General features: G+C 39.0%; 1 protein-coding gene across 2 annotated transcripts in view; it reads left to right on the top strand.

The window, feature by feature from the left end:
• Positions 1 to 23,398, top strand: part of LOC118796735 (transcriptional repressor p66-alpha-like) — a 50,660-nt gene extending 27,262 nt beyond the window's left edge. For both annotated transcript variants that reach the window (XM_036555814.1, XM_036555813.1), the window contains exons 2-11: positions 1,492 to 1,753; positions 12,336 to 12,456; positions 13,634 to 13,765; positions 14,457 to 14,531; positions 16,596 to 16,718; positions 16,957 to 17,151; positions 17,764 to 18,022; positions 18,324 to 18,742; positions 19,727 to 19,976; positions 21,151 to 23,398. In XM_036555814.1, coding sequence (XP_036411707.1) covers positions 1,500 to 1,753; positions 12,336 to 12,456; positions 13,634 to 13,765; positions 14,457 to 14,531; positions 16,596 to 16,718; positions 16,957 to 17,151; positions 17,764 to 18,022; positions 18,324 to 18,742; positions 19,727 to 19,976; positions 21,151 to 21,287 — 1,965 coding nt within the window. In that variant the 5' untranslated portion in view covers positions 1,492 to 1,499 and the 3' untranslated portion in view covers positions 21,288 to 23,398. The remainder of the gene's footprint in view (positions 1 to 1,491; positions 1,754 to 12,335; positions 12,457 to 13,633; positions 13,766 to 14,456; positions 14,532 to 16,595; positions 16,719 to 16,956; positions 17,152 to 17,763; positions 18,023 to 18,323; positions 18,743 to 19,726; positions 19,977 to 21,150) is intronic.
• Positions 23,399 to 24,233: the final 835 nt, after the last annotated feature.

The raw sequence follows: 24,233 nt of genomic DNA, 5'->3' as shown, positions 1-24,233 counted from the left end.
AAGGCCTATAAATCAGAAACTGGAAACCAAATTAACATTTCAAAAACATATTTGGTAAAATCTGAGAAAAACAACTTAACTACATAAATAGCTTGCACCGTTTGGCTCAAATAATGCACCAAAATGCTGTTTTTCAGTTTGTTCTCACTACTGCACATGCACATATTTCCAAAACAAGGGAAGCTATTCCTGCTTTCGACTGAACCAGCGAGCCATTTGACTCATTTTACTAAGGGCGGAACTTTCCCTGTAAACAAACACCATGTTGAGTCTTAGGAGCTTTCCCATTCATTTCCCCCCCACCCAACCAGCGAACTGTCTCCTCCTTTATAATGTCTCTGATTTGACTTTGTTCCACAGACCAGTTAACATTTAACATCTGATGAACCAGTTGTGCTGCAGACCAGTTAGCTTTTAACATTTGATGAACTGCGTGCTGTTGGTTTGGCAGCCAATGTGGTTGCAAACTGCTCAGCAGTCAAAATGCCATATTTGGATTGATCACACTGATCCATCTCAAACTGATGTGGCAGAATATGATTCTCAGTAGATTTAACTGTGGCTAGCATGCACTTAACAAATGTAAGTCACTTTAAAAGATTTCTGCTAAACCTTATTGCTGCTTTGTGGTTGCAAATTGCTCTTCAATCAAATCAGTGGTTTCTGATTGATTCCATTGATCCACCTCAATCTATCCAGTTCAAACTGATGTGATAGAATTTGATTCTCGATAGAGTAGATGCACCAGGATGTATTTGTTGCTGTGACACAATTGTGACGTACGCTACCAGACATCCAGTATTGTAAAAGATTTTAAAGGATAAACTTTGGTGATCTGATTGTGTTTGATGTGTGTGTGTTTCCATGGACATTAGCCTGCATCTAGTAAGCTTTATTGGTCTTTTCCTGTCTGTCTATCTATCTTCATCCACGGTCACTCCACTGATATGGTGTAGTTTTTCGGTAAAGGCTGCTTGTTATGCGGTCGACTTGTGAAAAGGGCAAACGAGGCTCATTTGTCCACCTCCCCAGCTATCCATCTTATCAACCGATCTACCTGTCTTACAGGAACAGATGTACAGCGTTTTAATTTTCACATCTCTTTATGTCTTGGAGATATGTAAAGACAGCAAATATTTACCAGAAACATGAGGGGCTCATGGAGGCTTTTGTCTGTCGCTTTCTCCTCATCTCTCACATGCACTGAAGAGGTGATGACGCCACATTTCCTCTTCTAGGAGCCAATAGCTTTGGCCTTCTTGTGCACTTTGCGCTGTGGATGTCTGAGCTTTATCGAGGTAGCCCATTACTCTGTATTATGCCCCCTTTTTGCTTCTGCACGCAGCCCACTGGGTCATGGGTTACAGTGATGTCATTGTGTTTGTATGGTTTTCTAATTGGGTTGAGTCTAATAGACTTAGTATTGATTTTCCATCTCTCTTTTTGTCTCTCTCTCTCCTTTTTTTCCCTCCCTCCCCCCCCTCTGTCCAGGTGTGGCCATGTCTGACGAGGCGGTGCGTCAGACGCGGAGTCAGAAGCGGGCGCTGGAGCGGGACTCACTGCCCGTGGACCTGGACGTGAAGAAGGTGAAACTGGAAGCTGGCGGAGAGAGCCGTGACCGTCCGGTTCTGCGGCCTAGGCCTGAGGCCTCCGCCCGGGGCTCCAATATTCTGAATGCCGGTGAGGTGAAGGCCACCATTAAAGTGGAGGTGCAGGCCAAAGAGGAGCCTGTGGACATGAGCACCACCAAAAGGTCAGTTAAATAGGAGCTCGAAATTAATGCTGCAGTGAGGTTTCGGAGATCTTTTAATTAGGAATGCAAGTCGCTGTTTTCCAAATATGCTTATGTTCCATCAACCAATATGAGTTAGTTGCGTTTTCGTCAGTGGGATAAGGCAAATACGTGTAAATAAAAGAAAGCAGAAAGTACATTTATTGAAACACGTCATGGTTCTTAATAGGGCTGTAATCGGTTTTACATTGAAATCGCAATTTAAGGGAGTGCAATTTTCAAAACAGTTATAGCCTACTTTATCAAAAATGCTGTCTTAAGTCTTAAGAGGGACAATTTAACCAAATAACATAGAATTTGAGAACTGCCTGTAGATAAGGTCACAAAACATGGATGTTCAGTTCCCTCTGATTGGTCTACATCACAACCACAACTTACTGGCAGTCTGGCACATTACATTAAGGGGTCAAGCCTCAAGCTAGTAAAGGTCAATATTATGGTCTTGTCAAAAAGGCCTCAACCTCAATTTATAGAATATAATCGCAATTTAAATCGTAGTCGCAATATTGGGAAAAAAACACAATTAGATGTTTTATCCAAATCATTTAGCCCTAGTTCTTAAGAAAACAACAAAAGTTGTTCTTGTGACTTGTGCAGTTACACCTGTAGGGGCAGTGGTGAGTTTTGTTTGTTTGTTTGTTTGTTTGTTTTGTTTGATCTGTGCCTGTTGTCAGTTGGGAGCTAGTTACTGATAGCTAGAAGGCAAGATCAGACACTTTAGGCTTGTATTTTAATGCAGTTAACCAAAAAAGGCATAATAAAAAGGAACTTCTTTATGTCCATGTAGGCCTGTCACAATCATGAATTTTAGCTGACAATTAATGGTTGTAAAAAATAATTAACTATTTCTGTTTTTTTTTATTATTTTTTTTTATTCATTCATCAGTGCATGTGTGCAGTAAAAATAGTACTAAATTATCAGTTAGAATGTTCAACTTATAGCATCAAACTGATGACAATCAGTTGTTCTAATTTATTGTTGAATAACACATCAGCCAAGGACATATTGTGTGCCCCAGTACCAATACTTGACTGTACTTCTGAAAGGCTGGTATTGGGGCTGATTAAGGCAAATTTTTGTGGATAGGACTTAGTTACTAATCTAATTTTGATCCTTTGTTAAGGCTATTTTACTCCATTGTACTTTTAAAACATGGTCATAGAGGTGACAAAAACAGACATTACAGACTTGGAGCAGTGCACCAATTTTTCTAGAGTTAACAAGTGGTTCATTGTGGAACTTAACAGCAATTCCAGTGTTTTGATAGCAAGTTAAACTAGCCATCCTACTTTCAAAAGGAGTACAACAGCAAACCAGTTAAGAACGTTACATTGAGATGCCGCAGCCATTCGTGTCAGAGTCCCAGAACACATAACTGGCCTCTGTCTCTCTCACTCAGCACCATTCTAGCCAACATGAACATCTGTTACTTCATGAAACAAAATTGGCAGTTAGCATTCTCCTCCAAGCGTGTTGAGCTGTCCAACGATATTACAGCACCCACCAGTTTCTCTTCTTGTGACTTCTTGTGAAGCACGTTAGCCTTCACCCTCCCAGCCTGGCAGCATTGTGTGATGACAGAGACCTAACTAGTGTCTGGAACTGACAGTTGCTAAATTGAAGGAAAATTAGGAAAAAAAAACCTAACTAAATAAACAAACAAACAAATAAATAAATGGGTTTGGCTTTACTAACTTCAGTATACTCACACACTGCGTGGCTGTATTATTGTGGATAATCGGATCAGACTTGTTATTGGTAGGAACTCTGATTTGGACTGGGGGCAAAAAACACTTGATGAGGGCATCCGTAGTTGGCTCATAAACCAATTAGGAAATGTGTAGACCCTGTGTACAGACCCTACTTTATGATCTAGAGGTGTCATGGATTCATAAGGCCAATGGCCGAACTCAGAAAGGGCTGGTTTCGCAGCTTTATAGAGCTGGACATAGCAAAAATAGCCCACATGAAAGTATATGATTCTGTTGCTCTGTTCACCATTGCAGTATCTTTTGTTGGGTCTTTCTTAGTTGTTGGTCACTATGGCATGTCCGAGGTCATTTCCACTCTTAATGAATGTATTCAAACTGTAACAATGACCGCTCACCCAGAAAAGGCAGACCTAAGATTCTAATCTGGACAGATTGTATGATAAAAGTCCTCTGAATGCAGTGAGGCTGCTTAGTGACTTCACTAATGAGCTCCGTCCTTAACAAAGAAAAACGAAACTAGTGGTATACAGGACTGGAGTTATACTCATAGTGAGCACAGACCTTGATGGGCTGAGATGACTGTGGAGAGACCACAGAAACAAGCAGGGAATGGTGCTGCAGTGCTTTTAAGAAATTGACCTATACATGCTCTGACCACAGACGCGTTCTATCATAGCTACAGTTGTGAGTTAAGAGCACCTCAGTCTAATGAAGTTGTAGTATACATTTTTTTTTTTTCAATTTGTCGAAATAACAAAATGTTGTGTGTTATTAATTACACAACTTGCATGGCTGAGCACTGTATTGCTATCTATTTTTCTTTTTCTTTCTTTTCCTCCTAGCGCAGTTAACACACCTTGAACTGCTAACTCTCTGTAACACATAATGTTTCATAGGTCATTTCAGTGAGAATTGCACTATTCGTTTTTCATTTTCATATTTAAATACGTTTTAAAAATGCTTCAGTTAAAAGTTAATTTATCCTTAGATTTATATTGTGTATTGTTTTTATTTCTTCCTGAATTCCTTCCTTTCTTTTTCTTCCTTCCTTTTTTCTTTCTTGTTTCCTTCCCTCCTCTTTTTCCCTCTTTCCCTTTCTTCCTTTCCTTCTTCTTTTTTGTCTCTTTTTCTTCTTTCCTTTTTTTTTCTTCCTTTGTGTTCTTCTGCCTTTTTAATTCCTTTTCTTCCTTTCTTCTGTCTTTCTTTTTTCTTTATCTCCGTATTTCATTTCCTCCTTCTTTGCTTTTTTATTTCTTCCATCCTGTCATTGTTTTTTTCTTTTCTTTTCTTTTCTTTTCTTTTCTTTCTTTCTTTCTTTACTTTCTTTTTTCAATTTATTACATTTCATATTTTCTTGCCTTCAGAAAATGCAAATCTAGTTCAAATGATAATTTTGTTTCTGAAAGGTCACACTGTCAGGAGAGACTGGGTGTGATTTGTATTTTATTTGAATATATAGTGAGTGTAAATGAATTAATGTTAGCATGGTGGCGAATTCATTTCAGCCTGCCTAGTTTCAGTTAATTACTGCAACACAGTCCAGTTCGCTAGTAGAACATTTTAAGCAGAAACTTTATGACTCTGAACTAAAAGTGCTACATTGCCACATTCGGCTGAAAGGAATATTTGCCATTGTTCTGTAAAGCTTGTCCAACTTCGCAGCAGTTGCTATTAAAAAATGCGTTTGTGGGCAGGACTTGAGTAATCAGGCCAGTGGTGCCCTGAAGAGCATAGAGTTTTAAGTTTTGGACATTTTGTTGCTCAGGATTTGTAGGAGGCCAGATACCTGGCTCTGTCTCATTGATTGTCTGACACCAAGACTAGAATGGTTGGTTAAGAATAAAGAAGAATAAAGGTTAAGTGTTTTTTTAAGAATAAAGATTTTTCTCTGCACTTTTCTGCATGAGATCATGAGCCAGAAGCAAGACTGTGTGTGTGTCCAAACATATGAATATCCACAAAGTGCGTCCAAAAGGTTGTCTGTGTGTGACAACTTCAGTGTTGACCATACACCTTGATCAACAGCTACAGGCCCTGAGGTTTTCCAGTGTTACCACTCGAGTGCTCCAAGGTTTTTCCATTGTTTTGCTGGATTCAGAATGTGCGTATCTGAGTGACAGTTGATGAAAATTGTTTCCACAATTCTTATTTAACCTAATCCTCTTGAATGCCAAGTACTAAATACCTCTGTGACAGTACCTATTCTTTTTAGAGTCTTCCTGTTCATCCCTTAAATAGCCTGCAGTTATGAACATCTGTCCTCCTCTGCTCCAAAAAATGCCGACTAAAGTTGTTTGTAAAAGTTTGGGTGACCCTGGTCAAATGACGTATTGTTGATTTTCTGAGTGAAAATAAGTTATGAATTAACACACTTCTGCACATTTTAAGGCACGTTTACTGTTTATTTGCTGTATTTAGTATATCAAGGCAGAAGTAAAATATGAAATATGGCCTGTGCCATGCACTTGATTACACGACAGATACCACAGCAGAAAAACATTTTATTTTACATGCCTGCTAAATAAATACCATTTGAAATTAATTATGCTCTCTAAATGTCTGTATTTTGACAAAAACTGATTTTCTTATTAGGTTGAATAAGATTTTTGCAAACCTTCTGTAAACCTTATCCAACTTTGTTACCTTGTATCTATTAAAGAAAGCTTTTGTGGGCGGAGCATAGATAGACAGCAATTTGTGTGCAAGACGAAAAAAGAGTAGCACTTCTCTGATGTCAGAGGCTGAGCAGAATTGGTTGTAGTGTTAGCCATTATCTGTTGAGGTGACCATTCAAGCGTTTAGCCTGGTTTCGTTGTCTTTGTGTCACAGCTGAAAATGTTGCCTGAATATGCATTTCTCATATATATGAATATGTATGGGTCAATGACAATTTCATTTTGAAATTTGCATTTAGATCTATGTGCATTTTAAATCTTGAAAATAGTTAGTGTTAGCAAACCTTTTAATTGCCTATTTCAGTCATTAAAACTGTACTGGTCTGAATGCACCACTTGATTTACTGGTTGTGCCACCTGACTTTTAAGATTAATTTCAAATTAAACAGACATCTGCTTAGACACCAGTAGAAACCTTTGATCTTGAGTTTATACTTAGATTTTTTAAAATAAATTATAAAATAAATAACATTATTATAAAAATGACACATTTTCGTAGTTTTCCTGAAGTCAAACCACTGTTTATGACACAATACCCTGGCCCCTCTTTCATAAAAGCATGTCAAAATAGAAGTCCTTTGTTTTTGGTTGTGCCAGCTGACATTTGAGGAAGTAAGAACTTTCTGACAGTTTTTTTTTAGTGAACTGAGTCCTTTTAACTTTTTACTTTAAAGTTTTCAAACAGAAAATCATGCCAAACTATTTTATTTAGAATTTTATATAACTAAATTATCTTTCTTGGTAATTTACTTAATCAGCATGGTTGGATGGTTGCACCACCACTAGACTTTTGGAGACAAAAAGAAACTAAAAGAAATTTAATATGGATGCACTGAAAAAAAAAGGGTTGGATCCAAGTATTTGACTCTTCGGGTTTTGTTCGCTGGGAAGGTATTCGGTTTTTACATATGGGATTCGGATATTCAGAGAGGTTTTTTGTGTTTTTGATATTTTTTTTTTTTACATTTTAAATGCCTAATCTGTTTGACCTATCCGTGAAGGTCATGCTATAATGTTCGGGGTTCTTGGGAGGAACTTAGACAACTCGAGGTTACGGTTCATGACGCAGCTTTATTTTTAATTTTCTGAAAACGGCATAAGCGCTGACTAGAAGAAAAACAGTGTGTTCTGCATTAACAGCTAAAAACGCGGCCCTTGGCTCTACATTTGAAAACCCACAACTCCGCATGTATTCAGGCTCTTTAAGCTAAGTTCTTGTACAAATTAACCTAAAACAGCCCAACATAAACATTTCTTTTCTTAATAAAATCCTGAAATGCTTACAAGGTGGCATGGTGATGCCACAATACATTTTGTCAGCACATTCTTGTACCAGATTTATGCTTTTTAATTGCCATGAAGCGTTGGTTAACCTGTGCGTGCGCTGAGCTATTACCCCCTAGCCCGCCACTGAGAGAGGCTTGTGAGCCTGATGGAGTGAAGCAGCGCTATGAGTGCTCCAGCGCTCTGCGAGGAAAGTAGTTAGTTAAAGTGGATGAGCTGTCAAGACTTCCTGAGTGACTTTCTGAGCGTCCCGTAAACCATCACCCATGTATACAGTTGTACATTTTATGTATTATATCTCCATAATTGGTCTAATATTTTTTTTATTATTATTATTTTTTTTAATGATGCATTCAATTATTCACTGTGCTAGACCAAACAATGATGACTATATTCATGATGTACTCATATTGTAATTTATCACAATAACATACCGTCATTGTTTGGGGACTATTTTGTTTATAATGTCCTGTGTATACCTCTCCATGATTGGATTTGAAAAATATATTTTAGGCCATAAAACCACAAGCCGCGTTTTTGTAACCATTTCATGTAATAACCTGTGAAGTAGATTTTAGTGTTGAGGGTGTTTTTTGAGGTTTGTCCCTTTTTTTTAATTAATTTATTATTTTTATTTTATTTTTATTTTTTTGGGGAAGGTGCAGTGTTTGAAGTGAGCCAAGGGCCAAAAACAAAACAATATACTAAGAATATATATGCACCATTAAAAATACAATTAGTTAAGTGAAGGCAATGGTTATATGGAAGCAGATTTTGTTTATAAATGGTTGTTTGCATGGTAAGATGAGATTTCTCTGTGATGAAATTCTGTATGTGGTTCTTTTGAAAATAGCTCTATGGAACATCAGAAAGGGTTCCGCTGTTCTTCGAAGTTGTTCGGAGAACCCTCTCTGCCAAGGTTTCAAAATGAATTTTTAAAAAATGTTTTATAACGTTACAGTATAGTTGCTGAAAAGCTTTGTTTTATATATATATATGATATATATATATATATATATATATATATATATATATATTATATATATATAAATATATGTATATATATGTATGTATGTGTGTGTGTACATCTCTAGTCTCACTGGGAGAGGGGGTGGGGTTAGGCTAACTTTGTGGGTCAAATCAAGCGTCTTCAAGGGCCAGTTTTGCCCCACGGGCAACACTTTGCAGGCCTGTTTCAGAGGCATTAAAAGCTTCTGATCTCTGATTAATTTCATATCTAACTTAATGACTTTTTAAAACAATGATTTAATTATCCAGAAAAATTTAAACTTGAAAAATGAACTTGGAATGGTAGAACTTATCTGATGTTGAAGGGCCCTTGGTTGTGGATTTGGTTGTTATACTGTAACCATTTAAGTGTCTTTTTCTTATCCGCAGTCAATCTGTCTGATAGTTGTGATCTATTAATATCTGCTTAGTTTTTTTTTTTTGGCAGAGGGGTAGTTTGACACAGGAAGTGTGTATATGTTTGCTCCTTGGGTGGCATCTCTCTCTCTCTCTCTCTCTCTCTCTCTCTCTCTCTCTCTCTCTCTCTCTCTCTCTCTCTCTCTCTCTCTCTCACACTCAGAAGTTTGTGAGGCGGCAGCTCCATTTTCTCCGGCACCTGAACCCTACTGCACTTCACAAAATGAAGGCCATGTGTCACAAACCGGTTCCAGCCGGCTGGTTGCCATGGTTTCCACTTTGGAAGGAGCACTGAGGGGAGGGAGGACGGGGGAAGGGTCACATGACGCAGAGGCAAAAACGCTGTGGGTCACGTGACTTGTTTAGTAGAGTGATTAATGTACAGGAAGTGGGTGACTGTAGGACGAGTAGCATCTCAGAGACAAGGAGCAAGAATGATGCTTCTAACGCTGTAGGGCTGGTCCCTCATGCTCCGCAATGTCAACAAACACTTAAAGCTTTTACTTTTTCGACGGGAAAAAAACTTTATTTAAAGTTCATACAGGTCCATGAAGTCGAATGAGGCCAAAAGTGGCCAGTTCACACCTCAACAGAAACACGTTTCTCCTGCTTACAGCAAGAACGTCTGCGGTTTACACAGGAAATGTGACCACATTCACTATGTTCAGACTTGGTCTTTGTCTTAGTTGCCTTTTAAGGTTAGTACGGGAATGAGATGGTGAGCTGGAAGTGGTTTTGCGTCTGCGTGCAGTGCACCCATGGTCTACGTTTGCACTCACTCTGAATTCCAGTCCATAGAAACCCAGTGTTTGGCCTTTGTTGTCTGATCTTCTTCTTGTCTTTCAAAGCCACAGAATGGTTCTTCCAGCCATGTCATTTGAATGATCATGATAAGACCAAGATATTTCATGTTTTAAAGCCTCCGGTTACCAGGATGAGTCAGAGAGGCTTTGAGGTCATGGTGGGGCTGAACAGTATGGAGATACCACACTGCACTGTACATTTCCAAAATGGTCTCATTGTCATAGTGTTTTGTACTTTTACTGCTGATTACTTTTGTGTTGTGTAGTTCAGTGGTTCCCAACCTGGTCCTCAGGGCCCCCAACCTAAAACATAGGGGTCACAACACATAGGGTTGAGGGAAGAATGTGGACCGTCTGTGGGGCGCTAAGGACCCTACATTTATTGACTTTTGAACTCTCATCACTTATCCGATGGCTGAGGCCTTTTCCTGTTTATGCTTCTCAATCAACACATGGCTTAGATGAGAAGAAATAACGCATTTGGAATATTGCAATTATATTGCTCCATATTGTGATATCCCTGCTCTTCATTAAACACTGATTGGGGGACCCCTACTATTCGTTTTGACCATTTATATTATTTAACGCTGTTGATTCATGTGACTCCCTTGATTCATCAAAACATCCAGTTCTGATTCAGTCATTCTGAATATCTGGGGGCCCTGAGTGGCCGCTAAGCCACTGAATCCTGTTGCCAACATAATATGACAAATGGAAACGTTTATCATATATACATTGTATTTGCAATTAACAACCACACTTAAGTATCAAAAACTCAGGTGTTTCTTTGAACAGGGAAATATTTAGTTAAAACTTTACATGAACTTCGACAGAGATGCAGTGGTCCACCCTGGCAGGTCCACCATGACCCTGATCAATTTCATTAGGTCCTGTTTAGGTGCTGCGGTGATAGCCTCTTGATGTAACAGCAGATTTTTTTGATTGATCTGAAACCTTACTTCATAGAGTGGTATTGGCAAACGTCAGCTAAAGCATTTGTAATGCCAGACGGACCAGCTCAGCAGTGGGGACCACCTTGTCACTAACATCACGCTAGCTATTGTGGTGGTTACAGTTACATGAATTCAGACAAGGATAAATGCAGAAAAAGCTCAGTAAGGTGAGTGGCTGCTTGGGTATTTTTAGTGGCCAAAATCTGAAATGTTGTAGCCAGGGGCAGTGAGCAATAGAAAATGCCTCCTCCCACCCCAATTATGTATTTATGTTGTATGCAAGAATGAAAAATTACTTAATTCATTTTTCAGACTTCATCGCTGAGTGACTGCATAGCCTGCTTGTAGCAAGAAGAGACCTATGCTCACAGCACACGATGAAATTTTTTTGTGATGTATTAAAGGGATCGTTTGCATTTTGCAGCCTTTTTGCAGTATCAGTATTGCAAAAGCCAATATTGCAACAACGATTAACAAACAATATACTGTTCAGTGCTATATATGGATTAATAAGAGTGTTTTGCAACTGCAGTAGGCAAGGTTCACTAAACGGGTTCATGCAGGGCCGTATTTGGTCAAAGTCTGACCCTGTATTCGGAACAGTTCCTATACCTTAAACTCTTGTATCTACAGTGCCACATATTCATCAGTATATACATGTCATGTATGTGTCATTGCTGTTATGTCAAAACTTCATTACTAATTTACATATTTTACGTTTGAAACCTCCAGCTGCTCTTTACATTGTGTGATAGAAATGATCCAAAATGACATGTTCCACTGAGGTACATTAACATTAAAGCTGTTTTTTCTTCTTTTCTGTAAAGATGTCATTTCAGAAACATGAGGTTTTGTATGTCAGTAACTTTCTACATGTTTTCTGTGGTATTAACCACCAATTCATTTTCTTTGAGCCCCATTAATTGGTCTTTGCACATGTCCTCATTTGTCACATGCACACATGCGCACTGAGATAAGACCAAGAGCACTGTATGCAGACTGAGCAATGCTGATATTGGGACACTGATAAGGAGACCACCGATCAACCAAGCTCTTATGATCCCTTATGTAATCATTATTGGTTTCTTTTTATATTATTTGAATTGGTTGATAAATTATTTTTTTTTGGCTGAATCATAAAGATCTACAGATGTTTTCTATTTTCATGCTGAAAGAACTTCATTAATAAGCATAAAAGCAGTTCAAATTAATTGACTTTTAAATGAATGAATAGACTTGGGTACAGTAGTAAGGCAGTAAGATTCACCTCTTTAAAGTGTTACTTTGGTCCATAAGCTTCCATAAGTAGTAAATCTGAGGATTTGTGGGATTTATTAAAATTGTGTATTTGTCTCCCTCTAGTGGTGAAAATACATTAGGATGCCCTTCAGGTACACTGATGTATTTTTAACAGTCAAGCTCGGGTTTGAGTGGCCAATTCAAGATTTGAATTGATATTTAATGTGGTCTTGAATCTTCTTGCCTTCAGTTTATCTCCTTAAAAAATAATGGAACTATTTTGCTGCATCATTTTCATTTGCTCATTAGTTAAGCTCAGCAATATTGTGCCTTGGAATAAGGCATGAAATAAATGTTTAGATTTATTTTAAGAGGAAAAAATATTTGAAGTAAGTGTTGCCATGCTGTGTTATGGTTTTTCTGCCCTCTTACAGTCTCTCTTCTATTGCAGTGACATTAAGAAAGAGAAGCGGCCTCCGTCACCAGATGATGTCATCGTTCTGTCCGATAATGAGCCGTCCAGTCCCCAGATGAACGGCCACTTCAAAGAACTGGACACTGATCTGCTCATGGTCAGGATTCAGCTGCTAACTGCTTATATTAGACATTATTATATCTATTTATACGTGTGTGTGTGTGTGTGTGTGTGTGTGTGTGTGTGTGTGTGTGTGTGTCTGTGTTCTTCATTAGATCAGCTAATGACTGTTAATGTTTTCTCATCATTAATACATCCACAGTTTTTTTTTAATGTTACATTTATAATAATAAACAGTGCTGTGCAAAAGTCAAAGACCTTTTGACTTTATTATCCTTTTATTTATTTAATTTTACATCGGAACATTAGATACAAATTATTCATTTTCAGCATCAACAGAAAACCTATATTTAAGAGAAAAGTGGTCCTCAACTATTTAATACTGGGGTGTCCAATCTTATCCGCAAAGGGCCGGAGTGGCTGCAGGTTTTCACTCCCAATAAGCTGAAGTACACCTGATTCTACTTGTTTAATCAGTTGGTCTTCAAAAATTTGATTAGGTGACCTCCTGCTTTGTTGGAGTGAAAACCTGCAGCCACATCGTCCCTCTGCGGATAAGATTGGACACCCCTGATTTTAATATAGTACATTTTTTTTCATTATTTACTGTGTACACCCTTTTTGCCTTTATTACAGTTCATTATTTTCAGAAGACTTGCTTTACATTTTCAGAGAAATTAGATTTTCCATAGCTGGTCAGTTTTTGTTCTGAGATTTGCAAGTTTAGTATTTCCTTTTCTCAGTAAAGGCTTCTTGACAGCTACACATTCTTTCAGACTCAAAGTGTTGTTGTCTTCTCACAGTGGAAGGATGGACAGAAACGCCTGTGAATTTTTTTTAGATCTGAAGCAAGAGTGGAGCTTGGTTTTCTCCTGTACTGTTTATCTGATAGTGACAGTTTTGGTGTCTACCAGGCCTTGCTTTCCTGTTTTCTCTGAAGCTTTTAATCATTTTTAAACTCCAGCTTTGGAAATTCCTGTTTTTTCACTTTTTACTTGATGTCCTCAGAAATATTTCCTGAAAAAGAATAACTTCTACTTAATGATCATTTTGACTAGAAATTAAATTATTGCACATTACTGTATAGTATAGTGTAACAGTAACATTTATAATACAGCAGCAGAGGGTCCTTGAATGACTGTTAGTTGTAATTGTGTGTGTGTGTTGGTGAAGTTTACTCTGGTCTAATCCTAAATTGTTGTCTGTGTATGTAGAAGAGCAGTCCTGAAGAGAGGGAGCGTATCATTAAACAGCTGAAGGAGGAGCTGAGGCTGGAGGAGGCTAAACTGGTACTGCTGAAGAAACTTCGACAGAGTCAGATACACAAAGAGACCAGCGTTCAGAAGGTATCGCACAGACACTGATACCAGTACATACACTCTGCTGAAACACGAGCTTTAAAGTAGCTGTGATCCTCAGTGTCAGTGTTATCCGATTCACTATAGCATCCTTATTGAATTTTGTGAGATGTTAGAATGACATTGGTTTGACCTACTTGTCATTATTTGATATCTGTACGGCTCTGTGACAAGATTATTATAAAAGAAGTACAGAGTCATTGCTTTGGTTGAAGTCATTTTTGATGTACTATTTATATATAATCACTTACATTACATAGATACATAGATTTACAGTCTGTATTAAGAGACTCAAGTCTGCACTTCTGATCTTTTTTATTTGTTTAGATTTGAACAATTTTTTTTTTTCCTCTGGGCAACAAGAATACACAGTAAACAAATTTTTTTTTTGGTATGATACAGTGGTGTCTCGCTTCAATACAGCAAAAACAAGGGTCTCAAAAGTTGCCTTATGTTAATGTTTCCATTATTAGTGTAATGGATAGTGCATTCAGCATCATAAAAGTACAGCATTTGAAACAAAAGCTATGATTTATAGTGTCCCGGTCACAATAGAGCAATATGACACAATACAATAAGCTGCGACACAATTCAATATGTTGAATTGTTACATCCCTAATGTTGTCTTTATTGTCAGTGATAACTATGATTTTTAAGAGTTATCTGTTTCTCTTTTCAGCCACTGGGTTCAGGATCGGTGGCCACGCCTCCCCCGCTAGTCAGAGGCTCAGTGTCCGGTAAAGGAGCTCAGCCTGTAAGTGCCAGGACTGCATGTTACCACATTTTTACATCAGTGTACATCATTTTACTACGATTCCACCGAATGTTTTACATTCCCACAGTTTACCTCACTTTATATCTGCACCCAGTCTACCACACGCTTTAACTGATGACCCACTTTACCACACCTCATTACTGAAATATACTAGCGGTCGTACTTAGAACCTGCAGTTTATTTATAAATAGCAATATGTACTATGTTATTATACTTTGTTCTCTGTTTCAGTTCTACTACCATTTAAAAATGTCTGTCTAGTTTCAATTGGAGGTGGGCAGTACTTAAGATGTTTCCATGATACACAAGACATTGTGATAAGTTGGAACTGTTGAGTATTTTACCACAGAATGACGGAGATAAAAATTAAAAATGTATGAAAAACACCCATTTATAATTTCTGTGATGTGATATTTACCAAAAAGCAAAAAGAGAAGACCATTAATTGAAATTTTAAAATTTAGTAGAAAAGGTGCTTTTCAAAATTACAGGAAAAGAAAAGGGAAATATAATTAAGAGAATGGAGAGAAAATGGAAAAAGACCATCTCAAAAGGTCAACATGTTCCCATAAACACACATAACCTCACACACAAAGTCTTAACAAAGGCAGAAAGACTCAAAAGCCTGTGTGAGGTGAGGAAGAAAGCACCCTCACCCCTTCATCTAACAGACTTGGACAAAGCAGCTTCCCCTTTATCCCAGTTAAAAGTAAATTAGGCAGGCTGTGCATATAATCACTGATTCGTCATTACCTGTCACACCTATTATAATGGAGACTAGGATTGGTTGAGCAGCAACTAAACCCAGTGTCGTTGGTTAAGTTGTCAACAAATATAATGATGTCTGCAACAGTAAGTCTCAGTCAGGCCCAAAGCCTTTAAAGTTCCAGAATAATCTCCGCAGATACTTTTCACCCAGTTCTACAATGATGGGGCAACACGACTCCTTTGCCGTATGTCATGCGCCCTGTCTGGTAGGATAGATTGGAGATGTCATGTCACAATAACTTTCTCAAGGAAAAGTCACTCTCCAGCACCTTGATGTCCATGAAGAGAACAAGCACCACATAAACATACTACAGACCTCATAAAGACACAAAGTCCGGAGAAGTTTTTGACATTTGACAAAAAGTTATAGTTGCTCTGACAGTCATTTTGTCATCTTGGTTGTCACCATGCCAACAGCAGAAACAACCGTGATTGGTCACAGTTTTTTCACCATCTGAAAATTCGCATTTGGTGTTGTCCAAGATGTCTTCAGTTATACGCATATGCAATTTATTGTTGTCTGAATAAATTGCGCTTGGTGTGTAAAGGCTTTTAGACATACACTCTTAAGAAAAATATTCTTTATTGATGCTTATAAATTTAATTACTGGGGAAGTCTTCAGAACAGACACCTCTAGTTTAAATGCATAAAGAGTATGATGCTTACTTTTATTCAGGGACATTTTTGTTCTTTGGCAGATCAGTAATGTGTTTTGAGTTTGGTGTGCTGCTGTGAATGCAGAGTTATTTGATTGTCAGTTGCCAGGTTTCTGTCGAGCTGTTGAATTAAGTTCAAGCAAATAAACTTGAAAGGAACAAAACTGTCACGTCGGTGAAACCAGTACGTAAAAGATACATAAACTTTTTACACAGAAATCCTTGATGATGTGCAAGTTTTGTTGCTGTCTTGTTTAATTTTATGGCTGTATTTTATTTAGTGGCACTGCTAAATATAACGACTCAGGAAATGTCTGCTAATCAGCAGCAGCCACTTCATGTTTGTTTACCGTTTACTATCACAGTTACATTTTTTCTTTAATAAGGTGCATTTTAATTTCTTCACTGGCACCTGCTTTTGTAGCTACTGCCAGGGAAAACGTCTGATTAGTCATATGACTTCATTCTATTCATATTTATTAAAAATGTATCACTTTCTAATTTGTTTTTTATCCTCATGCGAGCATACACACTTTTATGCAAATTTTGCTTTTTTGCTTTAAATATCAAAATACATATTAAAAATCCATGAATGGTGATTGTGTTGTGATTGTGCAGGTTGTGTCCGGTCGGAGCTCAGGTACGGTCATACCTCCTCCTCTGGTGCGTGGAGGCCAGGTGTCCAAACACGGCTCTCAGAACTCTCAGATCATCATGCCTCCACTGGTCAGAGGAGGTCAGGTGAGTCTCAGATAACTGCTCACTGTTCATCCCTGCATTACAGGTTTCTTGTGCTCAGTTCAAGTGCTTTAAAGGCATAATGAAGACCAGATTCTGGAGTTTCATTGAACTGGTGTGACCCTTTTTGTTCTATACTTTGGTTTGGGGTTTTCATTTTAGAACAAATACATTAAACAAGTTATTAGGGAAGGATTTTTCATCCTGTTGGTGGATGTGTTCATCTCTTTCGCTTCTCTAGACGATCTCAGTGACGCCGCAGCAGATAGCGAGTTTGCGGCAGCAGCAGCAGCAGTACTCTGGGTCAGGACCGCCACCTCTCCTGCTGGCTCCTAGGGCCTCCGTGCCCACCGTACAGGGCCAGAAACTCATCCAGCCAGGCCTCATCCGTGTGGCTAACGTGGCCAATACTAACCTGCTCGTCAACGTCAGTCAGGTCTGTGATGTTGTTGTGTACATTAGGCCTGCACAGTATGGGTCAGATGCCAGACAATTATATAATATTAGTGACAGGATTAGAGGTTGGTCTGTGAGTGCCTTAATTCTAGGCCTGTCAAACGATTATAATAATTAATTGTGATCAATTACACAAAATATTGTGATTACTCATGATTATTTTGTCTTGTTTGCTCAAATTTCACTCTAAACAAAGATTTTCTTCCATTAAAAAAACAGTGCATTTGTTGTAACAATATAAGTGGAAAAAAGCTTCATCAAAATGTATTATTACTTTCAATAGTTTAGAGTGAACACACTCTTATGTTTTATGACTGGTTTTTATGTGTCGCAGGTTTTGTTTGTTTTTTCCTTTTTAAATTTGGTACATTTTGGATGTAGCAGTGACGCTTTGAACGTCTTAGTCTTTTCTCAAGCTAATGGACCATTTATTCTTCTTAATGCTCACATTTCCTCTCATTTATTGATGTGTATTAGGCTTTTCTCGTAACTCTTAACGCTAAATGGAAGAAGTGAATTGGCTGAGTTTTTCAACAATGAAAGTGCTCCATCACAAATCGATCTTTTAATCATTTCTCTCTTCACCCTCTAGTCCACAGCCGCCAACCTCAGTACCACCTCGGGGACCTCTCAGAGCGCAGTGGCTAGTGCCAATGAGTCTCCGGCCAGCCGGCAGGCCGCAGCCAAGCTGGCCCTGCGAAAGCAGCTGGAGAAAACCCTACTGGAGATCCCACCCCCCAAACCCCCTGCTCCAGAGCTCAACTTCCTGCCCTCAGCTGCCAACAACGAGTTCATCTACCTGGTGGGCCTGGAGGAGGTGGTGCAGTGTCTGTTGGACACTCTGGGGAGAGGTACACAACTCAGATCAGCTATTCTGTCTTTATTATTGCATTTGGCAGAACATAAAACATGAAATCTGACTGTAGATTTCATGGTTGGTTGTCTTTGTCTCTCTAAATTTTTTCTGTTTTTCTGTTTGTTCTCTTCTTTTATTATTCTTCTTTTAATTCTTTTGCTTTTTTTCTTTGCTTTCTTTGCTATTTATTCCCTTGTTTTTTTCTTCTCTGTTCTTTTCTTTTTTCCTACAACTTTGAAGTATTTTAATGTTCTCTTTCTCTCCCACCCTGTCCCCTCCCTCTTCCCTTTTCAAAGGTAAAATGGGTGGTGCTCTGCCTACAGCGTTAGCTTCTACAGAGCCCTTCACCTGCACCCAGTGCAAGACGGACTTCACCTGCCGCTGGCGTAAGGATAAGGGCGGGGCCATAATGTGCGAGCAGTGCATGTCCACCAATCAGAAGAAGGCGCTGAAGGCGGAGCACACCAACCGGCTGAAGGCAGCCTTCGTGAAAGCTTTGCAGCAGGAGCAGGAGATCGAGCAGCGGATCCTGCAGCAGGCCGCCTCGCCCGTCTCCCACTCACCATCCTCTTCTTCATCCTCATCCCACGGAGTGAAGGCCGAGCAGCAGGTGATCGTGTCCCAGATGAAGCAGCGCTCCTCTTCCTCGCTTCAGCCTCATCAGCACAGCAGATCCACCCAGCCAATCAGCCGCCACCATTCCAGTATCACACAGGTGAGCCCACCTTCACCGTGATGCTGTAACTACAGCTACTGAAATGTTCACTTGCTGACAGCAGTATAGAAATTACATAGTTTTATAATCTGTATTCTCTAACTTTGGAAATTGGTGTTTTGTAAGGAAGTAAGTCTCTGACCTCACAAAGTTTTGATATGATTGCATTTCTTTATGAAACAATCTTATGCATTATAAAATCTCAAGTTTTGTCACAATTTGATAGATTTTTCAGGTACTATTCAGAATTAATTATAAGAATATGTGACTGGGAGAGTTATTTACAGAGCTGAAATTGTAAAGAGAGTGCTTTGACGTCCAGATCCACAGCTTATAAACAAGATAACGGCTCTTAATTGCCTGTTTTACATGCAGCTCCTCTGTTTCCGCTTAGCTGTCCAGGAGGTGTCCGTGCACGTCTCTACGTCTTTTTCTTCACTCCTCTAGCTCTCTGATTGGCTGTTGTTTGAATCACTCATTGAGTAAATCTCTGACCTTCTCAAACTACAGCACTCATGAACGTTTTAAGTTGTAAATATTAAACGTTTGGCAATATTGGAGAGTCTCCGATCACTTCAGAGCTTGATCGAGGGCTAAAGATTCACTTGTTTCTCCTCTTGCACTAACAGATCATCTGCAGTATCCGTCACTTCCAGTCGAGCTCCTGACCTGGAAGATGCTTCAGATTTGTCACAAGGGGCAAATTCTGGTTTAAAATCAGGCAAAAAATCGTGCAGTGTAGGCCCAGCCTAATGTTAACTTATGAATAAAATCACACAAGACAGAATTATAAAAAAAAATCAGTGCAGTAATATCTGTATTGCTGATACTGGTAAAATAAATAAAGTATTTTAGTAGATAACGTTTGAATCCCCAGTCTGTAGAACACCTTCATTATACATTGATACACATTGATAGACACTTTTAAATGAAGAAATCCTCATGATCATTTGGTGCTGTTCTTTATGTGCTCGTTTCCTCTAGAGTCCTGCTCAGCTGTCCCGCAGCGTTCAGCAGTCTGTGGGGGCCCTGCGCGGGGTCCCACACTCCTTCTCACCGTCCTCTCAGCTCCAGAATGCCGTGGCCGCCGCCGCGCTGGTCAGCAGGCCAGGTAAGCATGCTGTGCGTCAGGGGTCAAAGATCAACAGCAGCAGCAGCAGCAGCAGTGGCGGCAGCAGGAACCAAAACCCAGCCACCTCCTCCAACTGGAGGAAGCAGAACAGCGTGACACCAGGTAGACTCTGAGCCCCCTCATGGGTCCGACCGAAAAAAAAAAAAGCACCCCCCCTCCCTTCTCTTCAGTTTTCTTGACCTTCTCCCCCACCGTCTCTGTCCCTTCCTCTGCTTCTGACTCATCCCTGCTCATCACAGAGGTGCTTTGTGAGAGTTGGGGTTCACTTCCAAGTTAAAGAATGCCCCTTTACTGAAAACAAAAAACGGATTTGACCCCAACTCTGTCAGTAAAGTAGATCTGTGCTGTCCTAAAATAAATACTTGATTAAAGTTTGATTAAAGTGCTGGCTGTCCTTATAGGTAAGTATGAGTATAATCCTTTGTTCTGTTGGATTCATTTCATTCTTCTGGTGTTGGGGTGTTTTAAATGTTGGTGTTTCCCTCCATTCGCTTTCAGTCTGTCCACTGAAATTGGACTAATGTTTAGACTCACATGGGTACTACTAAAGTGTACTACTTTACTGCTGCCCTGTATGTATGTGTTTGTATGTGTTTACAAAAATTTTTAGGTGTACTGAAGTATTACTTCAGCATATTAAGCGGTCCATATCATAGAAAAGCACATTTTCCTTGCTTTTTATTTATGTATTTATTTTTCAAATAAGACTTTGACTTACTTTGCAAACAAAGTTCCAGCATGTCCACATTCTTGAGTCCACACAGTTGATAAATGGAAACTAACCTGGAAAAACAGCCTGTTTGTAATTCCTTGTGGTTGTGATGTCACAGATGAACACATTTACATAAGACCACCCATTCAGCCAACAGCAGTTTAGCCCCAACCATTCACCCTGAAGTAATGCGGCGTGTTGTTAATGCGGGCAGTCTGTAGTTATTGGAGCAGAAGATATGGGGAAAAACGATTAAATGTTGTTCTGTTCTTGGCTGTTGGGAAGCAGCCTTCCAAACAACCCCGCATATCTGAAAGGAGTCTGTACAGGAGTCTGTTTATACTTCTGGGCCCGTATTCATTAAGTATCTCAGATTAGGACTGCCGATCTAGGATCTGAGATGCTTCATGAATCTGAAGTATCTCAGATTAGGACTGCCGTTAATTATGTTAATTAATAATTAAGTTAATTATGACTGTTTTGTGCATGCATATGTGAGTTTACTCATTCCTTACCTTCTGCCTGTCTTTCCTTTTCTTTTTTTTTTTCTTACTTTGTTTGCAGGCGTGACTATGGCCTATGTGAACCCCAGCCTGTCTGTGCACAAGACTTCAGCCTCGGCTGTGGAGCGTCAGAGGGAGTACCTCTTAGACATGATCCCCTCTAGATCCATCTCCCAGACTGCAAACACATGGAAATAAAGCCTGCCACATATAACCTTCAGCTGACCTTTCATCATGGCCACAATCACAATCAGCCCCTGTCCACTTCTACAAACTCAAGAACCTCACCTGAGAGTCTGGAACAGTTCCAAAACCTCACGGATTCTAGAACCTTTGGTTCCGGAACAGCTCTGGAAACATAGCGTTCAGTTGAGGAGCTCTTTCTAAAGAAATCGACCAAGATGAGAATGTGCCCTCATCTTCATCTTTATCTTCTACTACAGTTCTTTCTCTCAACGATCTAGATTTTTGATTGCTTTTTCCCAGTACTGTGTGTTTTTTTTTTTTTTTCTTTTGTCTTGAAAAACTCAGCTGATCATTGATCATTCGGGAACAGTGTGATTTTTGTTGAAGCGAATTGAAAATAAAAAGAAACCAACAGGAAAAACAGGTTAAAGGGCTTCCACTCTTGCTGTCGCTGCAAGGCTGTAAATGACAACAGAATCATACTTCGTAACCCCAGACCGGACCAGACCCTAGAACGGCTCTGACGCTGGGTAGCTGTTACTCATGCGAATGAAGCGCTAGGAAGTCCACATTGGGTTCTTCTGCTTGATGGACTTTGAGCGCCGACACAAAGAGACTGGGTGTCTGTGCTCGATGTGAAATGAATCATGGGTCTATTTGAGACTGTATAGCTTCAGTTCTTGGAAAAAAAATAAATAATAAATAAAACTTTTGCTAAAAAACAACAAAAAGACAGACTGACAAAAAAATTCCAGAAAAAAAAAATTAACATTATGAATAAATCTTCAAGCGCAAAATGAAAGCTAGCGATGATAAATGAAGAGCCATTTGAGGCTAACTTTAGGATTTTTTCTTGTTTGTTTTTTGTTTTTCTTTTGAGTATAAGTTAAGTTATATTGCTACGTCGACTTGAGGCTCGACTGGACTTGCGTTTAAGTGTCTCTTTCAAGATTTTGTGCTTCAGAAATTGTTGGGTCCTCTTTAACAACACAGTACTTTATTTTTCTTTGCTTTTAGTTTGAAGTTAGTCACAGGTAGTTCATGCCACAGCTTATTTTAGCCCTGTGAGTTGTATAGGTAACATATAGATCATAAACGACCCTAATGGAATACCTATAATGAAGGTTTTCACTGACAGAATCTCCAGCCCCCTTCTTGAGAGGTGCGTGAGGGTGTTTTTATATTTATTTTGTTACTCCTGAAACATTTTTATTCACATATTACGGTTCACAAAATCAAAAGACAAAGAAAACACAGTTGTAACACTGAAGAATCCATTACAGAGTATTTGTATAATTGGCTTATATGTGTTTGTGCATTGACAGTCCATTTGATTTGACTCCTCACGCAGTTATAATTTTAGATGCCACTTAGCTGTAAACATAATGGCTTTGCCTAGCAAGCAGCTTCAGAAATTGCACCTCATGAACAGAGTTTTACTGCCTGGAGTTAGAGGCTTTTAGCGATATTTCAGTTTAGGATTTGGTAAGACTGATTTTTTCCCAAGGACTGTGCAGAACACAGCCAAGCCTTCAAACATTCAGATGTCATTTGTAAGATCTCAAAAGCACTGCAACGCTTAGATCATGTAATGTGTTTGGAGAAAGTAATGCTCCCTCTACCATTTTACAGTCAGAGTCTGTGCCCTTAATCTTTCCTTTCACAAGCATTTCTGATTTGGACCTTTCAGTTATTTGGGCAGAAATGTCTTTTTATGCGATTGTGCTGTAGCGCAAAACAAAAATACAGCTTATCCTGTTTCATATTTTAAACTCTGTGCTCTATTACACTTTACCTAAACTTTTTTTTTTTGGTATGTAATTTTTGCCTGTTCTACCATCCCTGGGCATTGAGATTTGGTTTATTTCCCAGCACCCTCAGTATTGATGCTGTACTACTCAGCCAATAGGAGACGGAGGCCGCCACGCTTTCCTGACCAATGCTGTTTGATGATGTCGCATCGTTCTGTTTGCAGGGGAACGGGCAGTGCTTGCTGTGTGCGGCGCCAGCTCGTTGCTGCCTCCGGCCCCGTCGCACTGTACAAAGTGATGTTACTATTTGTTAGGTTTACTTTTGTTTCCCAGTTCTATAAAGTAATAATAAAAAGACTTTTAACCCTTTCATTTTGTGTGTCTTCTTTAAGGTTTTTTGTTTGTGTGTATTTGTACTATAAATAGTACAGCTGGAGTGACTAGTGGTGACAGTGGTGACACTAAATATTTATTTTTATTATTTATAACAAATATTTTACCAGTGTTTCAATATTCAGTATGTTTATGACAGTTTCCATTTCTACCGGCGACAATGCCTTAGTCACAAGTACTAAACCTTCAAATAAAACAAATATACTTAAAGCCCCCATATCATAAAAACTGAATGATTTTTTAAATAGGAGTATGATGTACTGTATAAACATTAAAGTTTCAGATACACACTGTTCACTCTCCAGTCCATAAACCCAACAAATGGAAACTAAGCTGCAAAAACAGCCTGTTGCACTGTTTTTGCGATGTCATACAAACCAACATATATACATATAACCATCTGTGGGTTTCCCAAAACTACCTTAGCTGAAAGATGATTCTTAAATGGTGTAGTGAGCATCACATTGAGCACCTTCTACCTGTTAAGATGATCTTACCACCAAGATGCTTTTGGGAAGCTGAGCCCTGTTCAGCCTACAGCAGTTTAGCTCCACCCATTCATACTGAAGTTATAAAGAGTGTTTCAGTCTGGACTGCTTTTGGAATGAGGCACAACTATAGGGCAACCAACCAGAACAGAGCTCATTTACATATACCAGTCTTACAGGCACAGAAACAGTCTGTTTCATGCTAAGGTATAAAGGAGGAAAATATCCATGCAAAATGAATTATGACTGGCCTTGGTACATAAAATCACACAAAGGCTTTAAGTGCACCTCAGGGAAATAATAAAATACAAGAATAATGTAATAAA

Source organism: Colossoma macropomum, unplaced genomic scaffold (assembly GCF_904425465.1).
Source record: "Colossoma macropomum unplaced genomic scaffold, Colossoma_macropomum, whole genome shotgun sequence".
NCBI lineage: Eukaryota > Metazoa > Chordata > Actinopteri > Characiformes > Serrasalmidae > Colossoma > Colossoma macropomum.
Note: the sequence above shows the minus strand (reverse complement) of the source record. Positions and strands in the feature narration are given on the sequence as shown.